The sequence below is a fragment of the Petaurus breviceps genome, unplaced genomic scaffold, assembly GCF_028583685.1.
Source record: "Petaurus breviceps papuanus isolate PSGF00001 unplaced genomic scaffold, PetGlider_PUasm1.0 208, whole genome shotgun sequence".
Lineage (NCBI taxonomy): Eukaryota > Metazoa > Chordata > Mammalia > Diprotodontia > Petauridae > Petaurus > Petaurus breviceps.
The window spans coordinates 9195900-9208917 of NW_027185852.1; the positions used below are offsets into that span (position 1 = coordinate 9195900).

Genomic DNA, 13018 nt, shown 5'->3' on the forward strand with positions numbered 1-13018 from the left:
GTCACTTGTACCTGTCATGCCCAGTTCTGTCCTCTAGGTTCTGTTCTCTTCTATGGTGTTGTCTTGGCTTGCTCTTTGTTTGGGAATTCTGAAGCTTTTAGGTCATGGGTAGTCTGGGGAAAGCTATGGATCCCTTTTCAGAATGGTTTTTACCTACTAATCTTCAGTGAGAGGTTAGTTATAATGAAGATCTATTTTTCCCCCCTCAAATTCATGAATTCTCCTAAACTTTCTCCCCTTATCCATGGAGTCTGTGAACCCCAGGTTAGGAAGCCCTGCCTTAGGGGGGAGTTGATTGTAAGAGTCCATGTTTGTCTCTGTCCCTCCCATGCCAAGATCAGTATGTGGCACCTAACAGTTGCTGAGTAAAGGCGTGTTAGGAGTGGACTGGATTTTCAATCTTCCCTGTTCATAACTGCCCCTGAAATAATCACAGTTACAGTCCCATCAGGTCATGCTTTCATTTATTTACTTCATATAAAAATCTCTCAAGAATGCATCTGAACACAATATATAATAATAATAATAATTATAATAATTATAATTATGATACCATAACATACATTGTGAGAAACTTTGGAAAACAATAAAACATCCACCTGGAACAATGCAGTGCTGAACAGACACACAGACCCATCGGTCAGCACAGCTGTGCAAGGACTTCCCAATGATTGGGGTCACAAGGTTGGACCAAAGGGTTTACAGATGGAGACAGACACCAGGGATGTGCCTCCCACGGCTTGTCAGAAGAAGCTTCACATTAGCATAGTTATGACATCCGTTCACATTCTGCTATCAGAATTCACATTGCAGCAAAGCAGCCGGTTTTTGCATCTCCTCTCATTGGCCCAGACACGGCACCCCTCACTCACAGCACTCACAGCACTGGGGGCTTTCTTGAGCCTTTCAGTAGTTTGGATATAGTCAGAAGGACCACCTGTGCAGGTAAGGACGTAGTGTTGCTTTGGAGACGGGAGCCCCAGCGGCAGCCAGAACGCCTTTGGAACACTGTGTAGGGACTAGGACTGACGTGGCATGACACATCTCATACTCCCCTATCTCGAGCCCAGTTCAAACCCCATCGTCTCTGACACAGGTTAGCCCTCTTTCCCCAGCACCAGTGTTTGAAAGGGGTTCCCCTGCCAGCTGTGACTGACCCAAATGGAGAGAATCTCTCTTGATGAAAGCCTCCTGAGGATGGAAGGGAGGGGGCTGCTGGGGGGTCCGTATGTCTCTCTTGAGCTATGTCCAGGTTCTCCAGAATGCCGTAGAAAAGGGAACAAAGGTGCAGCTCTTAGGTAGAGCTTTCTACACAAATTTCTTGAGCACCGCCATTGGCGGACAATGTTAAGTTATATAAATTAATAACTTACAAAACATTACACTATATACATAAGTAATAAATATACTGTTATAAACAGTAATGAGGGTGTTAGAACTGAGGACAGTGCAAGAGGAAGATGGCCTAGCTAAACCTAACCACCTATGGTAAGGGGCAAGGAGAGAGAACGGGAGAGCGTGCAACGTTCACTGCGAAGGGGGCTGGGAAGACGCACCACGCACAGCCGGCGGGGCCTTCTTATGTTGGATGGGGTGCACCGTTGTGATCCCACCAAAAATGAAGGGGCCCACCCAACCCCCAGCTTGTTAAAATTTTATTCTGCGGGCAATCCCAGTGGAATCCAATCAGGCTAAGGGAGAAGGCAGGGGTGCTCTGGGGAATGAGGAGGGTGGGTGGGGGGGCATGGCCAGGGAAGGGGAGACTGGGGAGCAGAAAGAACAAGACCCTTCCTCTCTAGCCTTTAAAAGAAAGACAAGCAGGGGAAAGAGACTGACTGCCGGGGAAGAAGGAAGACGGGCTTCTCCTTTTCAGAAAGACTTGAAAAAAGTGTACAGAAATTTCCAAAACACTTTGTTCTGCGTAGAAGTTGATACTAAACTCTGGGTATTCAACAGGCATTTAAAGACGTGAAAACGCTTTACAAAAAAGGCACACGGGTTTGCAGACAGGAGGAGAGATGGGCAGGTTGGCAGAGAGAGAGTCATTGGTCAGTGGGGCCTGCCCCTCGTACGGGGTCAGGGGTCCAAAGTCTAGTGCAGAAAAAAACAAAGTTCTCTCAGCTGAGTGTCATCTTCTTGGGTACTCGGACGACAGCAGCGGTTCAAGCTGGTTCCATAGAGACAGAAAGCTTCTGCCACCGCGAGGCCCCAAGGCCAGCACGAGTCATCTCATGGGGTTTCCTGAGAAGCTGTTCTTGTCACACTCTCCCACTCTGGCTCCAATCTCAAGGAACTGCAAAGGTCATTTGGCCTTCATCAGAAGCAGGCCTGGGACCCGCATTGCAGGCTGGCCCTACTGGACAGCGGGCATGCTCATTAAGGACTGAATGTTCACCTCTACCTAGCGAGAGGGCCTGGCTCCAGGCATTATGTGTCTACCGGGGATGTGTCTCCCATCTCAGTCTCTCCATCGGCCTCCCCCGGAGACTCTCGGTGCTCTGGGTCGATCACACACAGTGTCTTTGTGCTTCCGAAATAGCCGATGTTCTCCCCTTCCTTCTCCGGCCCCTCTGAGTCCTCCTCTTCCAAGGTCAGTTCAAACTGGAATTTCTCCATCAGCCCCTGACAGTCTCTGCCCTGCTCCTCGAGCGGGGGGGAGGGGCTCTGTGGAATCATGCTCTGGTACCAATTCCGGTTGTCTTCCAACGTGTCCAGGATGTCTTGGGCATCGGGTTGCACCAGGTCCGCCCAGGTCTCCCAGAGGGGATGCACGATGTAGTCGATGAAGCCAACCTGGGGGAAAAGAAGATTGCACATTTGTTCCTGACATGTAAAGAGGCGTTATTTCTCTACAACAGTTTAAGGTGGATTCCAAGTCAATGAGCATGAAGGACCTACTGTGTGTGGCATTGTGCTAGCCTTGGAGAGCGCAAAGACAAAGAAGAGATGGTCTCTTTGGGCAAACACCAATGATTTCAAGGAGGGAGGGGAGTGCTCATAGAGGGCTGTCTGGCAATCCAGAAGGGCTTCCCATAGGAGGTGACATTTGGGAGCCTTGAAGGCAGCTAGGAGAGAGGGCATTCCTGGAAGTAGGTCTAGCCTGGGACCTGGTCAGATCTGGGCTTTAGGAAACATCAGCCCAGCATCTGTGCAAGGATGAGAAGTGAGAACCCTGAGGCCTAGACAAGGGAAGCCCCAGTCTTCACTTTACAGAGACAGTAAGTGGGACAGCTGGGATTCAAGCCCAAGTTCTCCGACTTCCATGGACATGCTCTTTCTGTCTTACTGTGCCTTGTGTGCCACTGTCTATCTAGTGTACACAAACCTGTCCACTTAATATGGCTAGCCTGATCCCTATCCACTGGGGGTTCCAGGTTCATGGTGGGAGGCCCCAGAATTCTCCAGACTTTCTCTGCTTCTGTGGGCTTTTCCTAGGGCTGGGTAAAAATACTGGAAAACATGTCAAGCCACAATGCAAACAAATATTCCCTCTGTGGACACGTCTGCCATTGTTTTGGTTCTGTGGGCACACAGTCATTTCCACCAGGAGAAAGAAGGGAAAATACCAAACAATGTGGCAGTTCCTTTTGCGGGGGCTCCTGCGGAGAAACGTGTGGCCAATGGCCTCATTACGGGTGCAGAGTGGGCCCTCACATCCTCCATGAGCTAGCCATGGCCTGGACCTGACCCCTTCAGTGTCCGACAAACAGGAAGCCCTGGGGAGAGTGAAAGAATAGGCCTGGAAAGGAGTGAGGGAATGGAATTCCCCTGTAATGGGGCTAGGGAGCTGAGGAGGTGTGGGGAGAAGAGGGATGGGGACATTCTCCTATGAGACAACCTTTCCACTGGGGAGGAAATCTACTCTTATTCACTTCTGGTCACCGGCCATCCTGTCAACATGTTCGGCTCAGCCTGACTAAACGTTTTCCAGGGAATAAGACCTTGGCCACAAGTGACCCCTTTGCCTGAGAAGTAACTGTCTGGTTTCTGAAGATTCTTCACACGTTCCAGAGAGCGGCTGCCCTGGGTCTGCCCCAGGTCTGCCCCATTGTCAGTGGTTAGAAGGGCCTGATGGCCTGTGAGTCACACAGCTCACGCACTTCCCTCCTCCTTCTCCCTCTCCATCCCCCCTCTCTGTCCCTGATCTTTCAGATCTGCTTCCCCTCTCACTTCCCCTCTTCTCTCCTCTTCCTTCTCACTGTCTCCTCTGTCTCTTTCTCCTCTTTCTCACACATTTTTCCTCCAGTGTTCCTTTTGTGTCTGTGTTTAATGAGTTTTAAAAAGACACCGTTAGGGGTTTTTCTAGGATTCCAAGTTCAAGAAAAGCTACAGAAATCGAAACTCTCAAGAGTCACTCCCCTTCCTCTCATTTTTTGAGTCATATTTAACTTGGGAGCCGAGATGGAACACTAGACTTGGAATGAGGAAGACTCATCTTCACGAGGTCAAATCTGGCCTCAGACACTTACTAGATGTGTGACCCTGGGCAAGTCACTTCATTCTATCTGACTCAGTTTCCATAAACCTCATCTGTAAAATGAGCTGGAGAAAGGACAAGGAAAACCACTCCAATATCTTTGCTGAGAAACCCCTAAATGGGTCATAGTGCGTCAGATAGGCTTCCTTCAGGAAAGACCCCAGCACTGTGACTTCTGGGATGGCCTTACATGTGAGAATGAGCTTGAGGAGGGAACGAGCTTTTGGGAACAGTGCTGGAGCTGGGACCTCTGTTAACAAATACAAGAGCAGGAAAAAGCCCAAGAAACCCAAGACCCAGCTCATGGCCACAGATCCATCCCTGACTAGATGAATGACCCCAGGCAGCCAATTCTTATCTATCAAATAGGGCTTAATCATGCTCACTGTACATAGGACTGTTCTGAAGATTAAATAGTGTGTATGGAATCTTGTAAAACACAAAAATCACTATCCTGACACATAATACTATTTTTTTCTAATGGACTTCATTTCTTCTTCAATACTTTTTTTTTTTTTTGGAGGGGGGAAGGATCTAAAACTATGATTTTTTTTTTCAGTTAACTCTCAGTGAGAAAACTACATTTGCCAATACATATCAGCCACTTTCTTTGTAACTTCGAGTGTTGTCAAGCTCTCTGGTTGGCCAGGAGTGGAGTGGGGGAAGCTGGGAGGCATAGAGAGTTATAATGACTTGGACATATGGCCAATGTGTCAGTGACAGGATTTGACCTGAGACCTTTCAACATCCTCCTTCTATGTTCTTCACCATCTGCCTTGCCATGGTTCAGTATTTTAAAGTGCCTTTATTTTACTGGAGTAGACCCTCTTTCAACCAGAGTTGAATAATTCCTCCCTCCATCACCAAGTACAGGAGAGGGTCTCTGAGTATCGAGGGAGCTATAAATAACCATGATTCTGTAACCAAGCTGGCGAGCTTTTGATAACCGAGGGTCCCCTCCACATCATGGAAAAGCACTGCAGGAATACTTTAATGGAGAAAGATTTCATCTGATTTACTTTATATTTATTAATCTGTCTTATATGTTGTTTGCCATAAGTAAAATTTCCTGCAAATTTTAAAAGCCAAATTGTAAGTTGTAAAGGTAAAATTGTCAAGTAAATTCCTTGAGGGAAACATCCATTTCATTTTGGTATTTGTACTGCCAGTACCTAGCACACTGCCTTAACTTATGTTTATTGAATAACAATATATTTAGCTGTATTATTTAAAATAAAAAACACAATTCCTTTGTATTTGGATGATTTCATAGTATTTCCATATACTTACCACCTATTTATATGCATGTATATATAGGCACATACATGTATGTGTACATAAGTTATGTGTTACCTACACATATATACATACGTATGTGTGTATACACACATCATCTATAATTTCCATACATTAATTGATGTCAAGACATCCTGACGTCATGGTCACCTATGAGATGTCCAACAACCCTAAGGGAAGAGTTTAATTTGGGGTCAGCCAAATGGCTCCTGGACTGGATAGTAATTAACACCAAAGAAATCCAGTCATTTTTCCAATACAGATGTTCACTAGATCTTATTCCCCAAAAAGGCCATCTAGCTTTGTCATTTGTCATCCTGCAAAAATGCTGCTGTGGTCAGCCTTCAATTGGCCTCATAGCCACCCTTGGCATCTGAAACATGCTTGAATCTCTGGGCCTGTGGCAAGTGGTCATTAGTACGTGAGGACCTCAGAATGCCCAGCATGTAACTTCTAATGTTGCTGGGAAATGTTGCTATGCTCACGGAAGGCAGAAGCAACATTAGTGTTGTATAATGGGAAGGGATGGGAGGAATCAGTATCTGAGCCTGGAATCAGGGTCCCCACGTCTGGGCTTTCCTGGGCAGAGGGAGGAATGGATTCTGTGTGTAGGGACAACAAAAATAGACTGAAGGACAGAGAAAGCAAACTCAGTGTGAAGAACCAGACAGCTCGACAGAACTCTGAACTTGGAGGCAGGAAGAGCTAGGTTTGAAACTGAGACACTCACAGACTCCCTGTGTAATCCTGGACAAATGAAATAGCTTATCTGTGCCTCAGTTCCCTCATCTATAAAAGGAGGGAATGGTACTAATAACCAATAGGATCTGTTATAGCTCCAAATCTATAATCCCACGAGTAAAGCAAAGGACAAAAAACATAGCCAGAAGAAGCTTAAAACTATGGTCAGCTAAACCAAATGGAATTTTGAGATGACAACCAGCAAGGGGATACATGGAACCCTACTTTGATGGGTTTCCTAAGGCTGCTTAATTATCCCCACCCATTGAAAGTATGAGGGGAATGGAGAGGTCCCTGTGAGTCATCATTATAATGGAAACAATGGGTAAGTGACCTCCATGGAAATATATTATTTAGAGGGGGGGGGCAGGGAGGGAACAAGATAAAGGTTTTAAACTCCAAAGAAAAATGCTAAAATTCACAAACAACATCTTATAGATTTCTGTGTCACATACCTGGGATTTCTCCACTGAGGCAGTGTGTTTGTCACACATGGGGCTGATCTCCATGCCCCTCTCTCTCTCCTTGTCTCCCTGTTGGAAGAATTCCTCCATGATGCGGTCTGTCCATTGCCGGTACAATTCCAAAGACTTGGTGGGGTTGCTCAGGTCTGCACAATGCACCATGTTGCGGAGGACCTAGGGTGGTCAAGTTCAGAAATCCCATTAAAAAGCATGCAAATGCTAAAGGAACATCTAGTCCTGCCCTCCTCAGGCCCATCCTGGTACACTTGATCTGCTTAAAGACACCAATAATATTTGGGCCATCAGAAAACTGTGGAGAGTTTATACAAGATGTGGCTCTTAGGAAAGTCTTGGCTCGGGCCTTCTGGGCTGTGGGCTCAAGGCCAAAGCTTGGTTCAGTATTCCAGGAGAAACAAGCATCTTTTTAAAGTCATAGAATTTTAGAGGATTTTAGCCCCTTCTTTCTTAGGAAAAGGTATGCTATTAAAAGTGGATGTCTTTAGACACTGTGCTGCCACCCTCGATGGGACGAAAAGGCAGCTGACATGCGAGGCAACCAAAACTGACTCAACAAATTTCAGATCAGAGGGTTTATATGTACTTTCTAGAAATGACAAATACTCACTCACATGCTATTAATACTAGGTTTTTATATATGTTTTTGAAAAGGAAGGAGTCTGGTTTCTCCCATTCCTTATAATTCTTCTATACAACATGACTGATGTTTAATAGGAATATATGTACAGCCTATATCAGATTGCATGCTGTCTTGGGGAGGGAGGAGGGGAAGGAAGGGAAGCAAATGCTGAAAACTAAAAAAATCAATAAACTTTAAAAAGGAAGGGGGCCCTTTGAAATATAATACATGGAGCTCATGTTGATTACAGATTAAATAATTTACTCATGTGTAACAGGGAATGCAAGGTGAATCTTTCTATCAATGTAGGTTAACATCTTAGCTACCCAGAGAACTGAGAATTGAAGTTTTATGCCTGGAGTCCCTGGGAAAAAGGCCAGCTTTCTATCCTCTATGACCTTCTGCCTCTTGTATATATAAAACACTTCTTATTGCAACCTCTCCTTCTCTGATTCTTCCAACCTTTCTAACCTTGGGCAAGAGTTTTAGACTCTGTGGGCTTCCTCAATGAAAGGAGGGATGGGAGATAACCTTCCAGGTGCACTGCCACTAACAAAATCCTATGTCCTCTACCGAAGTAGAATTCTCGGTGCCAAATCCCCAAGAAGCCTTGAGTCCAGATGGCCATCAGGTACCTGTATCCGATCGGTGTAGTTGTCCAGAAGGAGGACACCGGAGCTGGTCACTTTTTTAGTCTCTACCATTGTTTTCAGATCTGCCAACAGCCCCATGTGCTTTGACATATCCGTCGCCAAAACCTGTGACCCCAAAGAGAAGCTCAGTCAACTCAGGCCATGCTCCCCCAAGCACCGAGAGAGGGCAGCAGGGGCAGCTGGGGAAGAGAAGCCTCACCATGTCGATCACCATCTTCCTGAGCGTCTGACGCTGCTTTTTCGTCAAGTTCTGGAAAATGTCACAGTGTTCTTCCTGGAGCAACTTGAACCCAACGGCCAGGTGGTGGTTCTCCAAAACAGACTCATCATTATACATCAGGGCGAGCTCAGAATCTAGGAGGAAGAAAGAGGAAAAGTGACTTTCTGTTAGGAAAAAAAAAAAACTACAGAAGCAATCATCTCTAATATATACAAAAAGTCTTCTACAAAAATCATAATCCTAGAATCCCAGACTTTGAGGGGGAGACGGGACCTTAACAACCACCTAGTAACTATTCCAATGCAGGGTCTGTGGGTCATTTCTTGGCATCTCCCAGCATTTAGACCAGTGCCTCATCCAGAATACGCATTTAGTAAGTGCTTATTGACTGACTGAGTGATTGTATCTGTTTGAGGGTTTACAAAACAATTTACTTACAACAATATTATTACCCTCATGAGCAAATTATTCTGGAGAGGTCAAATGATTTCCCCAAGGTCAGAAAGCCCATAAGTAAGTTCCCTGGAGGGAAGGGGCTGTTTCTTTTCTACCTATCATGCTTAGCACACAGTAGGTGCTCAATTAAATAATGTACCATGTGGCTGGCTGAGCAGATGCCTACTGTGGAAAAAATTTTTTCTCTGGTGAAGCCAAAGGGCCAGAGGATTGAAGCTTGCTCTAACCAACCCCAACAGGTAGCTATTTAAAGGTGGGCAACCCACGCATACATGAGGCCCTACAAGAACCAAAGGCTTGAACTCTTTCTCAATTACAACCATGGATATTAAGAGATGAAATGATGTGTCTATTAAACTGTCGACACTGAACACTAATCATCACCACCATCAGACAATGGTTTTCCACAAGAAGACCAATATGAAGCTGAGTCACTAACAAGAAACCCGTGCCATTCCTAGAATGGACATATTGAAGGATGAATCCTTGTCAAAGAGCAGATGCCCCTGTATGAGGCACTTTGGTGAGGGGTCAGAATGAAGGACCCACTTGAGATACTCATCACCTGTGTGGCCCTGGGCCAGTCTCATCCCCCATGAGCCTCACTTTTTAAGGTTCTGATGGCCTTGAAGCTGCCCTCCAGCTCTGAATCTATGATCCATAATGAACGGGAGGAAAAGAGAAGGCACGAATTGAACTTTGAACTATGTACAGAATCACAAAACTGGAAGGACATTCCAAGGTCATCTCAGTTATTCTTTTTGCTTCAGACCTTCCCAGATCGTCTATACTGAATCTTTGCAATTCCCAATAATGCCTTTCATCAGCAACTGATTCTTTGCTTTATTGGAACTTCGGTAAATTTTCCTCAGTTCCCAAACACTTCGTCTGGTCCTCAGGAGAGACAAACAAGTGTGAGTCAGAAAATCTCTCTGTAAGAGCTCAGCATACTCCTGCAGACCATTATCAAATTAGTCCTCAGTCTTCCCTTCTCCATCCTGAATCATCACATTTCCTTTCTTCTTTCCTCCTAGGCCTTGTTCTACATAATGTTTTTATGGCCCTTGTCTGAACCTTTTCCAAGCTCCTCCTGCAGCTTGTAAAACTGTGGAGAAAGAGCTGGATGCATTATCCTGGGAAGAGCTTGACCAGTGCTCAGTACAATGGAAGAATTACTTCATTATTTATACTTGCCACTCTCTCAAATGGAAACAATAGATGGGGAAAAATGCAATTAGTCATGGAGCTGCCTTGAATCACAGCCCAAGAGGTGAGCTCACTTGTGTTGATGAGGAACTGATTGGAGACCCCCGGATGATCAACATCATGAATGGCAGCAGCAAAGATGGCAGCCAGGATTTCCAAATCTGTGAAGACAGCCTGGGGAGCAAAGAAAGAAGACTTCATCCCAGGGCTCTTTGAGCCAATAAGGGAAAAACAGATAGGACTTATTTTAATTAGCAAGACGGAAGTATAGAGTGGAAAAGCCTTGGACCCAAAGTCAGGACAAATCTGGGTGTGAATCCCATCACTGAACTCGGTCTCTGGGTCACCACAAACAAAACACAGAGTTCCAGAAACTTGGGGCTGGAAAATTTCCTCATCCATCTAGTCCAGTGTGTATTTGCACAGGATTCCTTTCTGAAACTTGACAAAAAGTCAATTGAGCTATGCTTGGGTTTCTAGATCTGAAGCCAGAAGAGACTTCAGGCAGCATCTTATTCAGCCCTGCCTCCTCTCATTTTACAGATGAGGAAACTGAGGCCCCGGGAGGTTAAGTGGCAGGAGAGTGGAGTTAGAGGTGAAAGAAACCTCAGAGGTCATCTGGTCCATCCCCATATTTTACAGATAGAATCCTGAGGGTCAAGAGAGGCATAGTTACTTTCACAAGGGTCACACAATAAATGGCAGAATGGGAGAATCAGGTTTGAACTCAGATACTCTCACTACAATTCCATTGTTCTCAACATGGTGCCATTTTGCCCCCAGTGAGGAGACCTTACAACCCCTTGGGGGCAGCCTGGCCACATAACCTGACTGAGACCCAGTTTCTTCATGTGTGAAATGTAGAGAACAGCAGCTATCATGTTTGCCTCACAGGATGGGAATGAGGAGATGTGTGTATGTGTGAGAGTGTGTGTGTGTGTGTGTGTGTGTGTGTGTGTGTGTGTGAGAGAGAGAGAGAGAGAGAGAGAGAGAGAGAGAGATTACAATCTATTAAAAGTTTCATCCTCAGAGGGGGATGGCTTTTTTTTTTAACAAGAAGCCTGAATAAAACCATACTTTTTAACAAAAAGTACTATGTCTGTCCATTAGCAGAAGGCATTTTCAATCGCTGACCTAACAGGACTTGAAGTCAGAGTTATCTGCCCACTCCAGCCTGCAGGTCCAAGCTTGGTGGATCACTGACACACTGCCAAGATGGTTTATATAAACTATTGACTCTAGATTCTTGGATACACAGTGTGTCACAGATGTGGTGCATGCTTTTACAAACCATAGAAGCAAACCAGGACCCTAATTCTGGAAGTCAAGAAGATGGGTTCAAGTCCTGACTCTGTAGGACTCTAGACTCTTTCCGTAGCATCTCTGTGCCTTAGTATTCTCATCTTCAAACTGGTTTCTAAGATCCTTTCCACACTAAATCTTAGCTATCATTTTCTAACCTTCGAAATCTTTCTATGGCTCATCTATGATTTATTAAATAATATTTACTCTACAAGAGAAACAATTAAAGATTGGCTTATTATAATAGCAAAGGGCTCCATTATTAAAAAAAAATAGTCAAAGATGATGTCTTAGGAATCGTCTGAAGGTGTCATCAATAATGAGCATCTAGCATTGCCACACTGGCGTATCCAAAGGTATCCTACTTTAAATTCTGAAGAGCATAAGGAAAGCATGAGAAACCCAGCATGGTCACTCACATCCAGGGCTGGGGTAGAAAGAAGAACGTGGGTTGACTGGGCAACATCTGCAGCATGAAGGCTGTTATGATATGCCACATCGGAGTGGTAATGGTCTTCTAAAGTCATCATGTAGGTCACAAAGGTGTCAGAAGAGATCTTGAATGTCTTTAGAAGGTCTCTTTCCTGTTCGGGAAAATGGATAAAAACACAAATAAGTGGATGATGGTGAATGCTTACCCACAAATAGATAGAAGGAAACTGGAAAAGTCACTGGGATGGGGGAAAAATAAAGGGCCATCCAATGGATTCTCCCAATTTATTCACCTGGAATATGGCGTACATGATACACGTCAAGGGCCTGTTGTGAGAATATCCAGCTACCTTGAAGATGTTGAGACCCCATTTGTTCAGGTCTTCCAGCTCCTAAAAATCAATGGTAAAGCCATTTATTGAGAATATTTTGCTTCATTAAAAACAAACAAAAAATCTGTTCAATGAAGACTAACCACAGAACATCAATGTCTCCAATGGAACTTTCTGGGTAACTGTGTACACTTAGATCTGTTATTTTCACAGTCTTATGAGTCCTTCCCTCTATGGAAATCTATGTCTGTTCATTCTAATTGACTTGGTCTTCCATAATTGTAGCTGACCTGTATGCTTTCCCTCTAGTTCTGCTCTCCCCACCCCAACTTTCCACCAGTTTCTTTGACCCGACTTCATTTGATTTATATTGCATGAGTAGTAATTGTGAAATGTGGATTGGAACCCAGATCCTCTGACTTAAGAGCCAATGTTCTTTTCAGTTCCTATAGGACCATAGCATCAGCTTTAAATATAGGCTTAGGGAGATTTCCCTGACATTTGAGGACAGCAGCTGAAAACCATCAAAGATAGATCCAACCATCAGGATATTATAGTATAGAAGTCAGCCTCAATCACTCAACCTTAAAAGGGTGACATACGCACTATGACGTGCAATGATTGTCATAGATTAGAGTCACTGGGCCATCAAATGAGAACTGGGAGACATAGTCTGTTTGGAGGTCTGAGTTTCAGGGGTTGTGCCTGAGTCAGGTAACTGCTGATTTCATTGTGGAGGCTTTAGGATGTTGGAAGGCACTGTGGGAAACATCCAGTTCAGCAATTGTGATTTGTAGTCCAA

The 13018-nt window shown here is 44.8% G+C and overlaps 1 protein-coding gene across 2 annotated transcripts in view; it reads right to left on the reverse strand.

Annotated features, from left to right (window-relative positions):
• Positions 1–448: 448 nt before the first annotated feature.
• Positions 449–13018, reverse strand: part of LOC138165259 (3',5'-cyclic-AMP phosphodiesterase 4B) — a 533960-nt gene continuing 521390 nt past the window's right edge. For both annotated transcript variants that reach the window (XM_069093395.1, XM_069093396.1), the window contains 7 exons: positions 12178–12276; positions 11872–12036; positions 10225–10324; positions 8468–8622; positions 8251–8373; positions 6970–7152; positions 449–2793 (listed from right to left, as the gene is read on the reverse strand). In XM_069093395.1, the coding sequence (XP_068949496.1) occupies positions 2428–2793; positions 6970–7152; positions 8251–8373; positions 8468–8622; positions 10225–10324; positions 11872–12036; positions 12178–12276 (1191 nt within the window). In that variant the 3' untranslated portion in view covers positions 449–2427. The remainder of the gene's footprint in view (positions 2794–6969; positions 7153–8250; positions 8374–8467; positions 8623–10224; positions 10325–11871; positions 12037–12177; positions 12277–13018) is intronic.